The sequence below is a fragment of the Gorilla gorilla genome, chromosome 5 (genome assembly GCF_029281585.2).
Source record: "Gorilla gorilla gorilla isolate KB3781 chromosome 5, NHGRI_mGorGor1-v2.1_pri, whole genome shotgun sequence".
Taxonomy (NCBI): domain Eukaryota; kingdom Metazoa; phylum Chordata; class Mammalia; order Primates; family Hominidae; genus Gorilla; species Gorilla gorilla.
The window spans coordinates 178,645,082-178,666,958 of record NC_073229.2 but is presented as its reverse complement, the minus strand read 5'-3'; the positions used below and the strand labels follow the sequence as shown (position 1 = coordinate 178,666,958).

General features: G+C 43.7%; 1 protein-coding gene across 4 annotated transcripts in view; it reads left to right on the top strand.

The window, feature by feature from the left end:
* Positions 1-21,877, top strand: part of CNKSR3 (CNKSR family member 3) — a 104,458-nt gene that overhangs the window by 15,079 nt on the left and 67,502 nt on the right. The window contains exon 1 of one of the 4 annotated variants that reach the window (XM_055391077.2): positions 16,537-17,190. The exons of the other annotated variants lie outside the window; for them this stretch is intronic. Within the exon in view, the coding sequence (XP_055247052.1) occupies positions 17,169-17,190 (22 nt within the window). The 5' untranslated portion in view covers positions 16,537-17,168. Of the gene's footprint in view, positions 1-16,536; positions 17,191-21,877 lie in introns of those variants that run through there. 4 annotated transcript variants of the gene reach the window in all.

Here is a 21,877-nt window from a genome sequence, read left to right as displayed (position 1 = left end):
GGTGTGGTTGTGCACACCTATAGTCCCAGTTACTTGAGAGGTTGAGGCAGGAGGATTGTTTGAGCCTAGGAGTTCGAGGCTACAGTGAGCTATCATCACACCACTGCACTACAGTTTGGGTGACAGAAAAGCCCAAAAGCTGTCTCTCTCCTTAAAAAAAAAAAAAAAGTGTTGAATTCTGGGAAGGAGCTGCTATGTGGGTTTAACAGTGAGCACAATTTACAGATACCAATCTCAAAAGCTGTTCTAGTTTGTAGATGATACATCTTCCTTGATACCAACAAAGATACTTCCATGATTCAAACATTTAAGAAAATGCAGTGCCCTCTCTTATTACGGCATTCTAATTGTGTCATGTTGTAATGAGGTGCAAATATCATGCAGCCTGGCACGCGAAATGTGTTAGAATAGGGCAGTGTTAGTTGAAATTCAGGTCCTCAAGCTTGAGTGTGAAATGATGCAATGTACATGAATATGACACCCAGAATTATTTCTGTACAGTGCAGCCTAAGTCATCGACTACAAAATAAAATCAGAGGATTAGAGACCTACAGGACAGCATGTCAATGGAGATCTAAAATCAGTGCTGATCAATGCAAAATGCATCTTGGCATAATCCCTGAAGTCTTGGCCAGTGCTTGGAGAGATAAGCAGTTCTGGCTAACATAACTGGCTGCAGTTGGTGTTTGGGTGGGTGAACCACTTCCCTGGGACTTGTGCCTCCTTAGGGTTGCCAAGGCAAGAGGGTGAATAGAATACTGACAGGGGAGGAACGGGGGTGTGTAGGGCTCTTCAAGGTTTGGTGCTGAAGGAAGAGGGTGGCAGAGGGTGGAAGGGTGGCCTGTTTTCTTATTCATCATTGGCCCAACAAGCCCTTAGAAGTAGAGGTGATCTCTTCTATGCCTTCTCTCAGGTTAGGTTAATAAATCCTTTACTTAATAGGATTAGCTATAAAATGATAGATTGTTTTTCTTATAAATTATTTTTCTTATATTTATCTTTCTCCGTGTTCTGTTTCCTTGACAGTTCTGTTAAAACTTGCTAATTTCTCATGTCTGATTTTAAAATTAAAACAAACCCCATTGATATAGTTTGGCTGTGTCCCCAACCAAATCTCATCTTGAGTTGTAGTTCCCATAATCCCCACGTGTCATGGGAGGGCCCTGGTGAGAGGTTATTGAATCATGGGGACAGTTTCCCCTATGCTATTCTCGTGATAGTGAGTGAGTTCTCATGAGATCTGATGGTTTTATAGGGGCGTCCGCCTTCACTTGCCTCTTATTCTTCTTCTTGACGTAATGTGAAGAAGGACGTGTTTGCTTCCTCTTCCACCATGATTGTAAGTTTCCTGAGGCCTCCCCAGCCATGTGGAACTGTGAATCAATTAAACCTCTTTCCTTTATAAATTACCCAGTCTCAGGTATGTTGTCATAGCAGTGTGAGAACGGACTGATATATTAATTTACCTGGTATTCTGAAATGATGCCACTTATCTTTCTTATTAATCCTAGCTAGCTCTGGAAGTGAAGCTTTCAGTGGAGTTCAGTGTCACTGGAACACATTAGGGGCTGTGATATGGTTTGGCTCTGTGTCCCCACTCAAATCTCATCTCGAGCTGTGATCCTTAATGTTGGAGGAGGGACCTGGTGGGAGGTGACTGCATCATGGGGGCAGATGTCCCCCAGGTGTTCTCGTGATAGTGAGTGAGTTCTCACGAGATCTGATTGATTTGACAGTGTATCACTTTCCTCTTGGTGCTCTCTCCCCGCTGCTGCCATGTGTGCCTGCCTCCCCTTCGCCTTCCGACATGATTGTCAGTTTCCTGAGGCCTCCCAGCCATGCCTCCTGTACAGCCTGCAGAACTATGAGTCAACTAAACTTTTCTCTATAAATTACCCAGTCTCAGGTAGTTTTTTATAACAATGTGAGAATGGATGAATACAGGCTAACTCTAACTCCCCTCACCCATTGCCTGTTAACTAAAGTGCCCAGTTAATTGGCACTTCCACTAAGGCTGGAGAAGGTTGCTATTCACTGTGCATTCATTAAACACATCTATTGAGTGCCTGCTGTGTGCCATGCACTGTTCTGAGAGCTGAGGATGTGGCAATGAATGAAAGAGACAGCAGTTCCTATCTTCTCGGAGCTGATATTCTGGTAGGGTAGAAAGATGATTGTAAAATTCATAGCATGTGAATGTGATAGAGGTCATTGGGAAGGGCCACAGGTGGATTTGGAGGAGTGGGGATGCAATTTTAACTAGGATGACCAGGGAACGATTTCACAGAGCAATGTGGCTAATGGGGGAAGAATGTTCTTGACAAAGGGAACAGCGAGTGCATGTGTCCTGAGACGGTCAGTGTTCCTGAGGCATCGTGACCGAGGGGAAGCTGAGGGTGTGGAGCCCTAGAGACCTGATCAGTACTTTGGCTTACAGTCAGTGTTTTGGGGAGCTACTGGGGGACTTTGAGCTAAGAAGTATTATCAGATTTACATTTAAAAATGATAATGGTGGCTGTGCAAGGGTGGGATCAGGGAACTAGTTCGGATGCCATGGCAATAGTCACATGAAAGAGATTGAGAGGTGGCCAGGTTCCGGGTATTCTGAAAGGCCAGTAGGATTTACTGAGAGATTGAATTTGAGTGTGAGAGGATACCCTTGAAGTGTTTGGTCCAAGGAATTGGAAGGATAGAATTGTCATCTCCTGAGAGGTGGGAGAAGCAGGTTAAGGAAAGATTTGTGTTTTTTTTTTTTTTTTTTTTTTTTTGAGACAGAGTCCCAGTCTGTCACCCAGGCTGGAGTGCAGTGGCACAATCTCTGCTCACTGCAGTCTCCATCTCCTGGGTTCAAGAGATTCTCCTGCCTCAGCCACCCCAGTAGCTGGGATTACAGGCATGCATCATCACGCCAGGCTAATTTTTGTATTTTTAGGAGAGATGGGGTTTCACCATGTTGGCCAGGCTGGTCCCAAACTCCTGACCTCATCAAGTGATCCGCCCATCTCAGCCTTGCAAAGTGCTGGGAAGATCTGGCTTTTAATTTTGCAGTGCCCATTTGCCCACCAAGTGAGGGAGATGGTGGGATATATGTGTTGGGATTAATCAGAAAGGTTGATACTGGAGACAAATTTGCTGGCCATTGGGGTGCAGATGGTATTAAATCTTTGAGACTAGATGACCTCACCAAGTGAGTGAGAGTAGGGAGACAAGGAAAGGAATCTAGGGCATCGCAGCCTTTAGAAATCTGGGAGCTGAGCAACCAGCAAGGATTGCAGTGAAGTTGCTGCCAGTATGTAGGAAGAGGAATAGGAGAGGGTGATGGCCAGAGGCAAGCGAAGGAGGTGTTCCCAGAACGAGGTAGTGATCAACTGGGGCAAATACTGCTGTGAGGTCAGTGAGAGGATGACTGAGAATTGACTGTTGTATCTAGTTAGCTGTGTGCAGGTTGGTGAACTTGACAGGGTGGTTTTGGTGGGTTGGTGGGACACATAGCTGATGAGTAAATTCAAGAACAAACAGGAGGAGAGGAATCGATGTCCTAAGAAACCACGTGCTCGTGAAGCACCTCCCTCAATGCACACAGCTCTTTGTATTCTCAGGATGCTGAATGCGTTTTATTTTAATTCCTTTAAAATCTGTAATCAGCTGTTTGGTAACTAGATATCTGATAAATGGGGACATGTTATGCCCTCCCTGAACTGGGTAACAGGACACTGTAGATTATACAATCCCTTATTTTAATACTAACAATGCCATTCATTTAATGAATGTCTATGTACTGGTGGCTTCTACAGAGAAGAGTTATTCAGCAGAAATTATCTCTTCATTTTTTTTTTCACATTGTTTTGGAAATGAGTAAATAGCTCTCTCTCTGAGTTTGGTGTTATTCTATAACTTACCCATGTAAGTAGAAAAGATTTGTAATGGACAGATCCAAAACCTTGGAAGAATTCCTTGTTACTAAGGATTTACCTTTATATCTTTTAAGATTTATCTGAAACATTCAGAATGCCATGAAATCACATGTATGTCATGTCTGGTACAGACCCTAGGTGGAAGGCATTTGTTAGCAGGAAAACTGGTGCAACTGGAGAGAAACCAATCAACTTGAAATAGAATTCACCAGCTGTTTATTGAGTACCTACCGTTTGTCAAGTTCTTTTCTAGGTGCAGTGAATAAGACAGGGGCCGTCTTTGTTTGGTGACTTCAATTAAGTGGAATACAGACAAATCAACAGGCATTTAGGCTACAGGGCATCATAGAAGTGCAGAGGGAGGAGTATCTCATGCAGTCATGAATGGGCGCCGCAAGAGAAGGCTTCCTGGAGGAAGAGACATTTAAATTGAGACCTGGGCTGGGCGCGGTGGCTCACGCCTGTAATCCCAGCACTTTGGGAGGCCGAGGTGGGCGGGTCACCTGATGTCAGGAGTTCAAGACCAGCCTGACCAACATGGAGAAACCTCATCTCTACTAAAAATACAAAATTAGCCGGGCATGGTGGCGGGCGCTTGTAATCCCAGCTACTCGGGAAGCTGAGTCAGGAGAATCACTTGAACCCGGGAGGCAGAGGGTTGCAGTGAGCCAAGATCATGCCATTGCACTCCAGCCTGGGCAACAAGAGCAAAACTCCATCTCAAAAAAAAAAAAAATTAAAATAAAATAAATAGAGACCTGTAGGATGAGCAGGAGGTAGCTCGGTCTAGGGCAGGAGAATGTTCTTGGCAGAAAACTGGGAGGCAAGAGACAGCATTGGCATTTTGACATTTGTCAGCCACTGAAAGAAGCCAATGTGGTGGATCTGTTGTGAGGTGAATGGAAATAGATGAGGCTGGAGAGTCGGGAGTGGGGTGTTAGATCACCAAGCCCCTCTGTAAGTCTCCAAGCAGGTGGGATCCAAGGAAAGAATGAAGATCTTTTCGTGGCCTTCCTTTGTGGAGGAACTGTGTGTGTATTTGTATATATGTATTGTGTGTGCACACATATAATAGATACATTATACATATTAGATATATTGTATACGTATATACACACACAATACACATATACATATGCATATTATATATCATATATACATGCATAATACATATGATATATATACTTAGATACATACATATAAATATGCATACATGTGTATTTATTTTTTAGGGCTCATTATTTGATTCAGAATTCTATCAGGCAGGCACTGTCCTCTCTTTAATGGGATGTAGCACTAACTAGGTTTTAGACCTGCAGTGGCCCAGTCACCCTACTGTAGGGGAAGCTCCTGGATCTCCAGGGGAAATGTCACTGAAAGGCTCTGTGCAAAAAGGAACTTGACTTACTGGGTATTTATTTCCTTTGATCTGTGAAATGTAAAACTGAGCTGACTTTAAGCATAAGAAAACATTAAAAACTCTTCATTAAAGAAAGAAGAAACTACTAACACATTGACCTGAGCTAAAAAAAGAGATGGGAGTTTGGGCTGACAGGGAGTGCGAGAGGAAAGGGGAGCCGTGATGAATGGAGAGGAGGGAGACTGGGGTGGGGGAAGGCGGAGGAGCCCAGATGGCGGAAGTTTGGAGGGGAGTGTTCCCCGGAGGTCACACCTTGAGCTGTGGGTGTTTTCTGTGTTATCACCTGTGATCTGCTGCCCCTTGCTGATGAACGATTAGGAATTGTTTCTAGCTCAGTATGTAATTTAGTCTTTATATGTTCAGAGACTTCACTCTGGTGGGATAAGCCAAAGCATAGCATTGGTTGGAATTTTTTTTCTGGAAGTGGTTAGAAATATCAATCATCTGAGGGTTAGGATTTCCTAACCCCACGCCCCCAAAGAAGGGTACATGTAAGATAAACAATATAATCCAGTATTTCCAACACAATACTCCTCATCCCCCGATTTCAGTGTACCTAGTATTTATTAGTATTTATACCCATATGCTAATATACAATAGAGTGACTTTGTTTGTTTGTTTGTTTGTTTTGAGATGGACTCTCACTTGGTCACCCAGGCTGGAGTGCGGTGGTGGGATCTCGGCTTACTGCAACCTCCACCTCCCGGGTTCAAGCGATTCTTGTGCCTCAGCCTCCCAAGTAGCTGGGACTACAGGCGTGCGCTACAACACCAGGCTAATTTTTGTATTTTTAGTCGAGATGTGGTTTCACCGTGTTACCAAGACTAGTCTTGAACTCCTGACCTCAAGTGATCTGCCCACCTTGGCCTCCCAAAGTGCTGGAATTACAGGCGTGAGTCATCGTGCCCAGCAGCAATAGGGTGACTTTACACCGAAATCTTGAAAACACATACAGTGAGCATCTCAGACACAGGCCCAGGGGAATCATACATTTGTTGTACCAGATCCAGAAGCAGCCATGTGGGTATTTATTTCTGAGTTCCTGAACCCTGTAAGAACACACAGGTTATACTTGAAATGAATGGGAATTGATTAGGCAGAATGAAAAAAACCCAAAACCCACAAAACCCCACCTCTGAAGGGTGTGGCCGCTTGCCCTCCCCTTTGTGTCGTTTTCCAGATTGTTCATGTGGTTGAGGTTGTCGCATCATTCCCGGGGTTAAACGTACACTCGGTTCTGGGAAAGCTTCCATTTTCAACAGTCCAAAGTTAGAATTCAGTGGAATGTGATTTGAAAGTAATTTAACAAGGTACATTTTAAGTTTTTAATAGTTACCTTTTTAAAGAAGTCCCAATTTTTCTGCTCCTGTCACCCCCGACCCCAGTCATGATTTCTGAGTATATGGTCTCTTGGAGGACATGGATAGCTGTTATTTTAACTTTGAATTTAGCATCCTCATTTGTATATTTTAGCAATTTGAAATTCTGTTTTGTAACTTTTTTTGGTATCAATTGTCTTGTTTTCATATCCTGAGGGTGTTCTTATTTCTTTTCTTTTATCTTTTAAAAAGATCCATCCCTAGAATGAATATTGAAAAAATATTTCCTTAAGATAGCATGTGTATTAGTATCTTTTTCGTATTTTCAGATTTTAAGATGAACTTTTAACTTGATATGTAATGTTCCAGTCATGCTGTAGAAATTCCATCTCCTAAAGTCATGATCTCATGAATTAAGGAGAAAAGGAACATTTCCTAAGAGTAGTAACTAATAACAAAGAAATAAAAAAGTACAAATGTCCATAAGCAACCTTAGGAATTCAGGAAGAAATCTAAGAAGAATCTGCCTTGTTAAATGAAACTGTGGTAGACTTCCTGGGAGTGGTAAATGATGTGAAATCAATCTGTTATAATGACTTAATTGTCATCAAAAGATCTCACACCAATTTTGTGGGTTAAGGTTGGTAATTATCATCTTTGGTGGTAATTATGTAACTATAACATTATAAAAACATTATAAGACTACCTTACTTTTCTTATAAAAGCAGATTGCATAGTTTAGATCTTATTGTTGTTATTGCTAGTTTTGTTTGCGCTTTACAGATCTAAAGTTATAGTGAGAGTGACATACTGTTGATAAGATGTAAAGATTAGAGTTGTTTGGTTTGTTTTTTGTTTCATGTAGTTAACATTCTTTTTTCTCTTTTAAAAATAATTATTTTCATCTCAAAGTCAAGTGATAGTAGTGTTAACATTTGTCCTTGAGATGGGCAAGGATGGCATCTGTTTGTTCAAATTAGGGCCCTGGCAATAAAGGTCTTTGGTAAATATTTGACAGGGAAGAAGGTAAAACCCTAAAGTCTCTTTGTCCAACAAAGTTGGAATCAGCCTATAAAAACCATGGCTCTGGCTTCAGCGCGTCTGTTTTGGGTAAAGGTGGGAGCACATGCCTGTAGTTAATTGCCTGCAGTAGAGAATAATTGTTTTACTTTTAGGGATTTTGCCTGGAGAGAAAATGTATTCATGTATCCATTCATTCACAGTCTCTTCCTGTCTCTGTTGGGGCCGGATAAATCAGTGTGTTTGTGGGTGGGCCGTTCCTCATTCTGAAACATTGTGGCTGCTGCAGGGTGACACAGTACTGGAGAACCAGGGCTGTTCAGGAGCTGCCCAAGTTTGGATCCTTTACTCCTCTCATGGTTGCCTGACGTTGGCCAATTTATGTACATTGTTTAGTCAACTAGCTCATCTTTAAACTTGGAATCATGCTGTTACTAAACTTTCAGGATTTGTTTTCAGGGCTAAATGAGATAATGTGAGTGAAGCATTTATCATAATATCAGCCATATTTTAAGTGCTTAATAAAGCCTAGGTGCTACTTTTGTTGCATAGAACTCAGGCATATCCTGGAAAAAAAATTCACATCTTCCAACGGGGTAGTTTCAATCTCAAATCAAACAAGGATACTCTGCCTTTTATAAATAGTAAACTGCCCATTGGTGAGAAGAATGGTAAAGAGAAAACTGGATCCCACATCCTTTATGCAGTGTGTTAATATGAAATGGTGTTGAAACTAAAAATACAAAAATTAGCTGGGTGTGGTGGCACATGCCTTAGTCCCAGCTACTCAGGAGGCTGAGGCAGGAGAATCGCTTGAACCCCCTCACCACCTGCCCCCGCAAAAAAAGAGGAGAAGGCTGGGCACGGTGGCTCATGCCTGTAATCCCAACACTTTGGGAGGCTGAGGCGGGAGGACTGCTTGAGCCCATGAGTTCGAGACCAGCCTGGGCAACAAAGTGGGATCCGTGTCTCTATTTTAACTTAAAAAAGTAAAAATTTTTAATTAAAAAATATTTTAAAAAAAGAAAAGATAGCCAGGTGTAGTGGCTCACGCCTGTAATCTTAGCACTTTGGGAGGCCGAGGCAAGCGGATCACCTGAGGTCAGGAGTTCGAGACCAGTCTGGCCAACATAGTGAAACCCCATCTCTATTAAAAATACAAAAGATTAGCTGGGTGTGGTGGTGTGCACCTGTAATCCCAGCTACTTGGGAGGCTGAGGCGGGAGAATCGCTGGAACCCAGGAGGGGGAGGTTGTAGTGAGCCAAGATCGTGCCATTGCACTCCAGCCTAGGTGACAGTGCAAGACTCCATCTCAAAAAATAAAATAAAATAAAATAAAAATTAGCTGGGCGTGGTGGCCCGTGCCTGTAATCCCAGCTACCCAGGAGGCTGAGGCAGGAGAAATCACTGGAAGCCAGGAGGCGGAGGCTGCCATGAGCCGAGATCGCATGACTGCACTCCGGCCTGGGAGACAGAGTGAGACTCCGTCTAAAAAAAAAGAGAGAGAGAGAGAAAAGAGAAGACAGTTGTACCTTTTTAAATGTCATGCTGTGGAGGGGTGATGGTAAGTGAGTTCTTAAATGTCTTTCCTCAGTTCTTCCACTAGCATAAAGAGACCTGAGGGCTGGCGATATTGACGTGTAGAGTAGGCATTACACGGCCGAGGGGAAGCATCCACAAAGGCACACCCTTGAAGGCCATATCTCTTGTTTTATGACAGTTAATGCCCAACACTTACTACATTTCCTGCTTTACTGCTGCTTTTGATAACTGGTGGGTGTGGCAGTAATACATGGGTGTGTCCACGGTGTAGTGGGTATGCCAGTGAGTTATTGTCCTGGCAGAACAGCCCCAGATGGAAGGTGTCCCGTCGCGCCAAGCCCAATTAAGGAAACCAGCCGGGTTCTTCTTGGGAGCCAAGAAGTTATTTGGAAAGATCTGCTCCTATAAGCACTGTTGGGAGTAACTTATAGAAGCAGATCTTACAGAAGCAACCACCAGAAGGGTGATTACCCCTGTTCCTTAGTCACCAGAGTTGCTTCTTCAGTTTCCAAATCACAGAAAGTCTCAAACTTCTCAAGGGACTTTTAGATTGCCTGTGCAACGAGGAGAAAGAATGATGCCCACCGTGTCAAAGAGGCGCCTTGCAGGGAGTAACCTGGAGTGACGTGAATCACGCTGTTCGTGTTAAGAACAGATTTGGGCTTATGGTGAGCAGGACTCATACCTGATGCGTTTTGGGAAATGCAGGTGTTAAATAAAAAACTTAAAAGTTGACCTGATTTGCCTTTTATAGATGAAGGAGACTTTTTGTAAGGCATCTTTGAGCCAGGGGAAAAAACTGTTTCTATATTTTATTCAGTGTGTGCCTGTTTCCAAACAGAGCTTTAGTAAGTGATTAATGTAGAAAAGTTCTTTTAAAACTGGAAAATTCTGTATGCGCCAAAGAAGCCCCTTTCCAACCCTTTAGAAACACATATAATTTCTTCTAGATCAGTTTCCAAGTTAATATTTGTCTAATTTTTGTGTGTTGAGTAGTACTTTTCAAAAGATATTTGTAAGATACCTAGACCAATCCTCCTCCTCCCAAACATTATAGGTTTGGAACTCTGTGTAGGGAGATGTGATTCATAATTAATGATTCATGTACATCATATTTTAGATGCTGTCAGTTTTCAAACTTGTACTTTGAACTTAAAAGTTGAAAAAATCCACCAAAAATTCCCATAAAGAGAAGTTAAAATCCGAGCTAATTGGCAGCTCTGCCTTCAGTGGAATTGGCAGTCTTGCTGTCTGAGAAAGCAGTGATGATGAATGAAGCTAAAAACCACCTCTCCAAAGGCCTGAGACAGGGAGGTCAGTAGCAGCTACCAGACCTGTGTGGCTATTCAAGCTTTCAAGCCTTAAGACCCAGCGTGGGCCATCAGTGTTCCCGTGCTGGTTAAACTCTCAAAGAAGCTTTGCCTCCATCCAGATGGTAACAATTGATTTTTATTTTCAAGTATTTATTCATTTTCTTTGGGGGAGGGGGGAGGGGATAATCATATTTAGGTTTGAGATGATAGAGACAAGGAGTATCTTTTTTTTTTTTTTTTTTTTTTGAGTCTCGCTCTGTTGCCCAGGCTGGGGTGCAATGATGCGATCTTAGCTCACTGCAACCTCCCCTCCTGGGTTCCGGCGATTCTTCTGCCTCAGCCTCCTGAGTAGCTGGGATTACAGGCATGCACCACCATGCCCGGCTAATTTTTGTATTTAGTAGAGATGGGGTTTCACCATGTTGGTCAGGCTGGTCTCGAACTCCTGACCTTGTGATCTGCCCGCCTTGGCCTCCCAAAGCGTTGGGATTACAGGCGTGAGCCACTGCGCCCGGCCAGGAGTATCCTTATAGTGAACAAATACTGGGTATGAGGCAGTGCTCAGATGCAAATCCTGTTCACGTTGGTGAACTGGATGACAGCCTGCGTATTAGGTATATTAAGATGTTTCTTGACTTCTGTTGGTTATATAACAAGAGCAGGCATTTTTCCTAGGACTGTGGTTTCAGCACTATGGATTCCATGTTTTTTCTTCCATCGTTAAGTCTAATTTTGAGGGTTGATAATGACCTTCGATCATTCAGTCCAAATATTTTATTCTTTTGTGTGAATAAGTTATTTTGTTGTTAATGACATTGTGGCCCAGAGATTTAAGTGGCAGGACCTAGACCACAACCAAATTCTCTAGACTCCCAGTTCAGAAGGTTTGTGATTATACTATTTTTCCATCTTGCTCTGATTGGCCCCCTTTCCCCAAATCCCATAAAACCTATGGCTTTGTAGGTCCCATCCACCAGCAATAATGTGGCACATCCTAGCATTTTTCCTGTTCTGTAGTACAGTCCCAATCAAGAAGCCTTATTAACCTTCTGTGTGAGGGACTAGACTCAGTGTTGGGTTTGGAGGATCCACTGGTGAGGAGCATTCAGTCTAGCAGGAGAAATGTCAGCACTATTTATTACACAACAAGATCTGATGCATTCAGATGTACTTACAGGTCTAGGAACTGTTCAGAGGAGCACAAATGAATGAGAGAGAGAGAGAGAGAGAGATTGAGTGAGTTAGAGAGTTGTTGGTGCTCCACAAGGAGCAGTAAAGTATCTTAAAAATAAAAAATAATAAGGCTGACTCTGTGTCCTGCCTAGGGGTTGGCCATGCTCCACAAAAAGCAGTAAAGTGTTTTTTGTTTTGTTTCGTTTTTTTTTTAAGACAGTTGCTTGAGGATGGTTTTCGAGGATAAGTGCCAGCCAGATGAGGGGTGAGGGTAGGGGACTTCTAGGTGAAGTGATTTAGAAAACTAAGAGGATTCTGCCCATTGGTAGTGCTGGGCAGTGAAGTTGGTTGTGCGTGGCATACTGTCAAGTTGCAGCAATCACTAGGTGTACTCGCACTGTTCCTCTTCTCCAGCCTGATTCAGAATGGAAAGAGGCTGCCGAGAGTGCATCAGTGATCTTCTGTTTTCTTACAGGTTAAAGAACGTTAAATGTCTGCATATGATGGCTGGCGTGATGATGAACAGGCCGTGACTAGTGTGGATTATTGGATACCTAGAGGCTCAGTGGCCTAGGTGTGATCAGGAGGAAGGGTTAGGGAGAATGCTTTGGTTAGACTCAGAAATAGAAAGACGGCAGGCTCTGTTTGGAGACTTCCTGTCCTTCGTCCAAGATGCCACTGGGGTAAAGGTGTGGATGCAGCTTTGCATGTTTAGCTTCTGGAACCAGACAGAACTGCCTTTCGGTTTTCATGGCCTTGGAGGAAACAGATAATGAATGCTAGGAAACAGCTGCTTCTAACGTGGCAGGAATGCATCCTCATGGAGCAAATCGGTCATCACAGGAATATTAGTGGAAAATCAGCTCCGATTAAACATTCAAGAGCTATGGAATGTGATTTACTTCCATATATTCACCCTTCCCCCCATTATCTTTCTGTTGCCTGTAGATTTCATTTTTATTTATCAAATAATACAGAAATACTTTCTTGTAAAAGAATATTTAAACAACAGAACTCTAGATAGGTTGGGAAAGATAGTCCCCTTTATGCTATACCCTTCTCCTTTCCCAGAGTTGGGGGTCAGCACCTTCTGGAACCCTTCCTAGACATTTGCATACATGTTTATTCTTATTTGCACATAATCATTGTCTTTTTGTAAATGGATTTCTGCACAGTTTGAATCTGTTTCTTTTTACATTGAATACTGTCTTAACGATTTCTCTGCATCACTATTTTTAGATAAACCTCAAATTTTTAGAAGTAGGGCTTATGCAATCAAACTTAATTAACTTTATTAATCTAAAAATTAATCTAAAAATCTAAGTGCCTCTTAGGAACAGAAAGGTGTCATGGCCCACCCACTTTGGGACTGGCTGGTGGATTTAGGATGTTTTGTGGCAGGCTGGCTTGCACCTGGCAAAATATCTTGGGTCAGTCTAACAAGGGAGAACTGATCTCCTGCCCTGAAAGTTTATTACTGTGGCACCAGTTCTGCTTAAAACAAACATTTAGTCTTCTTTTAAGGCCAGGCTTATATTAAAGTGCGACGTGGCCTGATAAACAATCTTTGAGATCTCTTAGGCATAGGGAGAATGTGGGACTTGTGTCTTTCTCCGAAGTTTGTTTCATAATTTTACAAAGCCTATTTGAGAGAAGTTGGTAAGGTTGACCCAAAGGGCAAGGTAACTTCTTTGAATTTTAGTGCCGAGAAGTAGGACACAGAATTAATAAGGGGGAACTCTTTGGAAGGGGTCACGGGGCAGATAATTGTTCTGTTACATTCATGGGCTGATGATGTCATCGGAAAGCACTTGATGACAGATTGGTAGAACCGTACTGTGCATTAGAGCTTGCCACCCCAGCAAACCCACTGATGGGACTTGGTGTTTTGGTTACTCCCTGAAGTGCAGTGGCAGTTGTCCCGGGAGTAGAAGATGTTCTTGGAATGCTGTCATTATTACCTTGGCTCACGTTATTTAGAAAAAGAGGAAGATGCCTTCTTGGCCTGATAATGTGACAGCCACCTGCTGTCACTCATTTTTTTCAGTGTTCTGAAGGTGACCAGAACCTGGTCATCAGGTCTCCTTTAAAAAGAACAAAACACAGACATGCATAAAATCATACAGCATAAAAGGATGATGTCATTCTCAGGGAGACAGGGCAGCATGTGCCTGTGTTCCTCATCTACTCTCGGAGGCATCAGGTCTCTTCTATTTCACACTGCCAGTTGCTACCTAAAAGAGGGAACTTCTCGAGGAGGGATGGACTTTCATGCTCAGTGACTTAGAAACTGTATTAGAACTGACTGCTATCAAATAAGCATAAGACTGCTATAAATAAAATAGATAAATATCAAACAAGCACAAATAAATAAGCAAATAAATACATAAGCAAAATAAATATCAAATAAGCATAAGACTGCTATCAAATATCAAATAAGCATAAATAAATAAGCAAAATAAATATCAAATATGCGTAAGACTGCTATCAAATAAATTAGAAGTGACTGCTATCAAATAAGCATAAGACTGCTATCAAATAAATAAGCATAAGACTGCTATCAAATAAATTTCTTAAAGATGGGATCATGCCTGGCTTTAGAAATAGTAATTGCGAGATATGGTGGTACATGCTCAGTGAACTGTTTTAATCTGGCTTTCAAGGAAACTGGGCCTTACGGGATTATAAGGAGGTCAAGAACGTGGTATATCTTCTGTTGGATGTAAAATTGATGTTTATAGTTCAGTAGTGTCACTTCTTTGATAGTGGGCAACCAGGGACACGCTCACATGATGGTTAATAAAGGCTCTTCAGACACTAGATTTAAATTCTGCATTCATCCATGTAGTAAGCATTGACTAATTTAATCGCATGGAGAATGAGCCAGGGAGACAGCTTTGTTTTCCTGTATCCATCCTGCTCATGAGACTCCGCCGCTCTCAAAGGCTTTACCTGCCTGCGGAAGTCACACACACCAGAACAGGTGCCCCACCTGCTGTAGGGGGAAAGCAGAGCCAGTCTGGGGCAAAGTAAAATAACCCGTGTTGAATCCTCACTCTAGCACTCAATGGTAGTATGACCTTGAGCATTTAGCCCTTCGGAGCTTGCTTTCACATCTGCAAAATGGGCATAATAATACATCACATGGCTGTTATGAGCATTAATGAAACAGCAGGAGAGAGTGCCCAGCTCATGTTGTGGAATACAGAAAGGCTCAGGAAATGGTACTTGTTATTTAGACATTTAAAAGAAAACATTCCTTTTCATGAAATGAGACGGCCCCAGCACCAGACATCTGGTGCCTGGTTCTCAACACCGTACACCATAGATAACTTTCCGTTCCTGACAGCCAACAACGAGAAAGTTTACTTCCCCCAAAATTGTTCTTCTGGAATTACAGCCATTCTGTGATTTATTTGCCTCTGTTCCTGCCCCACAATGGCCACTGCAGTGCAGTTAAACCCCCAGTCTGTTCAGGGGCAGAACTAATCTTAACCACCGTGTGAGGGAGTCTGGGGGCTGGGAGAAACTCACAGTGTACAGTTACAGTAAGTTGCAAGAATAAAATCTCACATGACTTTGGGACAAGTTTTAAATTTTAAAGTCTCTTCCAGGTGCTTTCTCTGGAACAACAACAACAAAAAAGTTAAAAGCTCACGTAAAAGGACACTTTATTTTTTTTAAAAGAGCCATCTTGAAATATGCAAGCACAAACATTTCCCAATAGAGACGTCCATAATTTTCGTTCTGTGTTGCACATTCTCGTCTTGAATTGTAGTGGGGGGCTCGATGTGTGCAGTAATTATTGTCAGTCCTTGGTTGACTCATGCATTCCTAGCTGTCGCAGTGAGATCTGTGTTTATGTGAAATATGGAAACGATTTTTACCCCCCCTTTCTTTTGTGCTTGAGTTTGGATGGAGCAGCTGAATTCTCTTTCTTTGTTATTTTTAGGGGGTCTTCAGTTTTGGAGCTCTAGTTTAGGCTTGAGGAGGGCCAGCTGTCAGCGTGGCTTGAGCTGGTCTTTATGAGATCTGGCCTGTATTTCTGCAGTTAGAACCTGATTCTGAATCCAACTCCCTTCCACCGACATGGGAGGCTCTCACTTCTACAATTTTATTTGCCCCACATTGAAAACAGAATGGAAACTCAAGTAACAGTAGTGGAATCTGCACTGAAAGAATAATTTTTTTTTTCTCTGAATCCATCTCCTTTATTGGGAGCCATTTGTCTTGAGTCCTGGCCACTGTTTTCCTTTTTTCTTCCAAATGACTTTCTGTTTGGGTGTCCTAAGGATCGGGGGGGGGGGGGGGTATAGGCTGTGTTTTTAAAGCTCAGAGTTTAACTACAGAAAAACAAAACCAGAAAAGAGTATGTTCCTCCCCCTTTTTAAACAATTTGTCCTCCTTGGAAAGAAAGTTTTACTATGTAGAATTTAGGAAATGTTTGTGAAAATGATCACAGGCTGTAAAGGAGTGTCCAAGCTGCTTTCATTGTGGCCAGCATGACATTCTCATGATATCTGTAGCAAGCCTTTAGGTGTCTTGGCAGATAGAGTTTCTTCCTTCACAGCATAATGTTTTTCCAACTGCAGTGTTATAGCTGCTTCACGTGCCGTGATACATGGCTAGATGTCAAGATAGTTTTACAGGGGGAAGAACCCAAAAGGACTTTTAAAACATGCAGGTTTCAGGAAAAAAGGAGAGTGATTTTTACAAAGGGAGTTTTAAATAAAAAGGCATTTGTTTGTGCTTTCTTCATGGGCAGACCTTTTCAAAGATGGCATTGTAAAAAGAGGATATGCATTTCATTCCTTTATTAACGGAGGCCCTCGAGGCACGGCTGTCTTGAAGGACCTGGGGCTGCAGCTATGGAGATGAGTGTCACAGCTCCGGGACCTTAAGGAACTCCACTTTGCTCAGGCGTCAGACACATGAATAAACACGGTGCGGTCCAGAGGGGCAGAAGGGAGAAGTGATGGATCTTGCTGGTGAGGAAGCTGGTGCGTGGTTGGTGTCCAGAGAAGGCCTCAAAAAGGAGAAGCTTCTGGGGAGCCTTGGAGGATCAGGAGGAGTTGGCCAGACCAGATAGGTGTGTGGGTGATGCTGTAGGCAGAAGAGCAAATGCGAATGCATGGAGTGTGGAAGCAGCGAGGTGTGTTAGGAGAAGGAATCCCAGCTCCCGAGGCTGGAGTGCAGGTTGCAAGAGGAGGACGGGCGGAGGAGGAGCTTGGCCAGCAGGCCTCGGGCCAGCTTTGGGAGGCCTTTGCTTGTCATATGGTCATGTCATTCAGGCTGTACTCACCTTTCTTGAGAGGCCTTCTTGGATAAGTGCCATTCTGCAGCCCCGGTGCCTGCCTTAGCCTTCTTCCAAGCACTTACCGCCTGCTCTGTTCTGGGTTTGTGTGTTCGTTGCCTGTCTTTGGTCGTAAGGACGGAAGCCCCAGCAGAGCAGGACGTTCTTCTGTGATGGCTCCCCTGGTGCCTGGCGGTGAGTGATGTTAGGGGACTTGGACTCATCTTTGTAGTGAATGATGGGAGGATCACTGAAGGTCTAATTCAGGGGAGTCACATGAGTGCATTTGGGTGTTTGAAGAGCAGTGTGGGTGGCAGGAGAGCTGATGACAAGTATTTAGGGAGAGCCTCCATGCACATTGATTGGAAGGGAGTCCATTAGCAGTCCTACTCTTCAGGCTACCTTGGGTGGGCCCAAGCTTTGCTGGCCTAGTTAATTACCAATAGCAAGTATCAATGTCATTCCATCAGTGACATTTTGAAACTACTAGAAATTACAGAGAAGCAGCCAGACACCGTGGCTCACTTCTGTAATCCCAGCACTTTGGGAGGCTGAGGCAGGTGGATCACCTGAGGTCAGGAGTTCGAGACCAGCCTGACCAATATGGTGAAACCCCCATCTCTACTAAAAATACAAAAAAAAAAAAAAATTGCTGGGCTTGGTGGTGTGCTCCTATAGTCCTAGCTACTCAGGAGGCTGAGACAGGAGAATTGCTTGAACGTGGGAGGCAGAGGTTGCAGAGAGTCGAGATGGTACCACTGCTCTTCAGCCTGGGTGACTCTGCTCAAAAATAAATAAATAAATAATAAAAATAAAAATTACAAAGAAGCTCAGAATTTTTTTTTTTTCACTCTGCAAAGCTGATAGCTGCCCAGGTATTCCAATCAAAGCCATGATGTTATAATGTTACAATCATTTTTGATAGTTCAGTGATTGAAAAATCTGAAGGAATTGTCTTTTTTTGAAATGCTTTGAAATAAAATGGGTTCTTTATGTAAAAATAGGTTTTTTTAGGTTCTTAAATTGGCTTCAGGACAGCCTGACCTCACAGCCATGTGCATTTCATAGTTGGGCTATTTGCAAAGTTAAAAGAAGATAAGAAAGTAGACATTCTGCAGTTCTTCTGAGAGAATTGATACGATGTCTCATTCTGTTTGCTGGGCCCATGAGGGAATGAACTGTTTCATATATAGGGATTTTCCTGATAACTGAACCTTAAGACCTGGTTTAAGGTCTTTAAACCTGGATATTTTTAAGACCTGGATATTTTTAATTTTTCCCTGTAGTTTTGGATGGAAACCTTTCTAAAATAAATTTTTAACTTTTTGGGCTTACAGAGTGCATTCAACATGAGTTAATGATTTCTTCATTCCTTGCTTATGAAAGAATGAATTATTCAGAATCACTGAAGTGTGTGGTTACTGTAATGATAGGGCCTACCGATACTCGTATGACTATTTTGCCGAGTGACCCCAGAATGCCATGTTTTCTAAGTTACTGTCCTTGGCTTTTAGGTAACCGATGCTCCAAGTAACACACACTGGCTCCTCTTTTGGATTTACTAAACTTGTCTCTCTTGAGGGCTGGGAAACAGAAGAACTTTTCTGCTTTCTAAAATGAGAACAAACAGGCCTTGGGTGAAGGTCTGTCTTTTTTTTTTTTTTTTTTTTGAGATGTAGTTTCGCTCTTGTTGCCCAGGCTGGAGTGCAATGGCACGATCTCGGCTCACCGCAACCTCCGCCTCGTGGGTTCAAGTGATTCTCCTGCCTCAGCCTCCCAAGTAGCTGGGGTTACAGGCGCCTGCCAGCACACCCAGCTAATTTTTGTGTTTTTAGTAGAGACAGGGTCTCGCCATGTTGGCCAGGCTGGTCTTGAACTCCTGACCTCGGGTGATCCATCCACTTTGGCCTCCCAAAGTGCTGGAATTACAGGTGTGAGCCACTGCGCCCGGCCCAAAGGTCTGTCTTAGAAGGCCTTAAGTCAAGCGAATGTACTTGATGGCATAGGTTTTATCATATCTTTAACATTTCAAAGAAGGAGGACTCATTTTGTTTTTTCAAGTCTTTCTAACACTGAACCATCCATATCCGAAAAAAAAAAAAAAATGATATTATTACTTCTACTGGCATCACTGCTGGGTTTGCAGGGTAAAAACAACACCCCCAAGCCTTCTTACACTGTTTGCCTAGAGGTCCCCTGGCTTGCCTTTTGGTTCCAAGGTGTGTGAGGTGAGGTGTTACTGTACTTAAGGTTTTTTTATCATCTTTGACAATGGTGGTTATTTATTGGTCGTCGACCACGTGTAAGGCACTACAAACAGCACAGGGAAATGACTTCTTTCTAGAAACTTACATTCTAGTTTGGAGGAGGACGTAGTGGAGCAGAGCTAGCCACAGTACTTGGAATTTGTCAGAGGTGCAGCAGGGTGGCTCCGCCCCAGGAAGGCCTAGGGCTGGGGAGTCATCCTGTCCCCAGAAGACTGACATTTGACTGAGAGTGCAGCTTTCAGGGGGACTTGGATGGAGCTGAGAGGGAGCAAGAGGCCCTGGGAAATGCCCAATAGCAGAATCAGCCCCATCTGTCAGCAGGTGGCATAAGGTGGCCAGAACACCACACCTGAGTTGAAGCTTGTCTATACATGCCAGTGGGTAGGGAGGATAGCAAGGGCTGCAGCAGATGGAGGAGGTGACCATTTCCACCGGGGAGGGGGCGTGAAAACTTCATGGATGAGGGTGGATTATTGCTGGGTCCTGCCTAATGAGCACAGTGCTGGATTGGAGAAGGGGAGGGAAGGGCGCCCAGGGGGAGAGATGGTGGCCAGGAGGGACGAGGTGGAGAAGGGCCAGGTGTGTGTTGTAACTCTGAGGTGCTGGCTTCTTAGCAGAACTTGTTCTACCTCCTGGCTTCTCTGGCTGGGCCTCCCAGTGGGAAGACAATGGGTTCTGGTGTTGGATGGGCCTGGACCTCAAGACCAGTTCTACCACTTTTTAGCTGTGTCATCTTCAGCAATGTCCCCAGTCCCTGTCCATCAGCTTCCTCGTGTACAAGGGAGATCAGGAGTGATCTTGCAGACTTTTCAGAAGGAAAAAACAAGACTTAGATTTAACCATGAACAATGTAAACATAGTATATGCTCAGTAAATGGTAGTTTCCTTGGGCCAGCTCTTCCACAGGGCCCTGGTCTGGAGCCTCCTGAGGCCCACAGTCTCTGCCCAACTTTCTGACTCACTCACAGCCACTGTCAAGTCAGCAGGCACAGGAGGAAAGGCATGACCTCATCTTCTTCCCACACTTCTCTCTCTTTTGTGCCACATTTTCTGTCTAGTGTAGAGTTTGAACCTGGTCCAAACCCTTGGCACCCTCTTTGGCTAGTTTTTGCCTTTCATGTGATGTCATAGTCCATCATCTCATCCTGTCCATTTCTTTCTCCCATGACACTATAGTCTACGGCTGTGCCAGGGGCACACCACCCCACATCCGGATGGCCCAGCTGCCTTCCCAAGGGCATCTCTGACTTTAGCAAGCCCCGTCTATCTTGCACATTTTTCAGACCCTGCTGAACTCAATCCTTCCACGGTCCTTTACTTTGGCCATATCTTTCCCATCTAACCTTGTTTTTGTTTTCCATTAGTTCCAAGAACGATAATAGCTAATATTGATGTGTGCTGGGTATGTTGAAGGACTTTATATTGCCCCCTCCCCTTTTTTTTTTTTTGAGATGGAGTCTTGCTTTGTCACCCGGGCTGGAGTGCAGTGGTGCGATCTCAGCTCACTGCAACCTCTGCCTCCCGGGTTCAAGCGATTCCTCTACCTCAGCCTCCCGAGTAGCTGGGACTACAGGCATATGCCACCATGCCTAGCTAATTTTTTATGTTTTTTAGTAGAGATGGGGTTTCACCATGTTAGCCAGGATGGTGTTGATCTCCTGACCTTATGATCTGCTCACCTCAGCCTCCCAAAGTGCTGGGATTGCAGGTGTGAGCCACTGCTCCCAGCCGGCCCATTTTTTTTTTTTTTTATAGCCCCATGAGGTAGGTGTGATAACTATTGCCATTCACAGTGACTCACGCCTGTAATCCCAGTACTTTGGGAGGCCGAGGTGGACGGATCACAAGGTCAGGAGATCGAGACCATCCTGGCCAACATGGTGAAACCCCGTCTCTACTAAAAATACAAAAATTAGTTGGGTGTGGTGGCACGTGCCTGTAATCCCAGCTACTTGGGAGGCTGAGGCAGGAGAATCGCTTGAACCAGGTAGTCGGAGGTTGCAGTGAGCTGAGATCATGCCACTGCACTCCAGCCTGGTGACAGACCAAAACTCTGTTTCAAAAAGAAAAAAAAAAAATAGTGGAGAGAACTGAGCATGGGAAAATTAAGTGATTGTCTAAGTTGCACAGCTAGTCAGTGTTTGAATCCAGGCGACCTGACTCCAGACCCTATACGTCAGACCCACTCTGACTTCACTGTCTTCTAAACGCTCTGTAAGAGCCGGGCTCTGTCGTTCACCTCTACTCGTTACCCTGTAGAGCAGACACTCCCTAAATGCATGCGCTTGCTGTACAACGTCCTTATTCCTCTTCTGTGCCTCGTTTATGCCATTCTCCCCCAGCATCGTGGCAGGAGGTGGAGGCAGGGGTCATTGCTCTGAATGTGAACTCAGACAGCTTGGGCTTCAGATTTCAACCACTTTCCAGGTCACTCTTTTAAGCTACAGTTTCACCCTAAAAAAATGGCGATAATCATTGTGCCCACCTCCTGGAGCTTGTGTGATGAACACATCAAATTTTGCAAGTCAATGCTTTAGTCCTATGCCTAACGCATAGAAAATGATAAACTAACAATAGCCCCACTAGCTCTATCATCTTTGTCCATTATTTTCTGG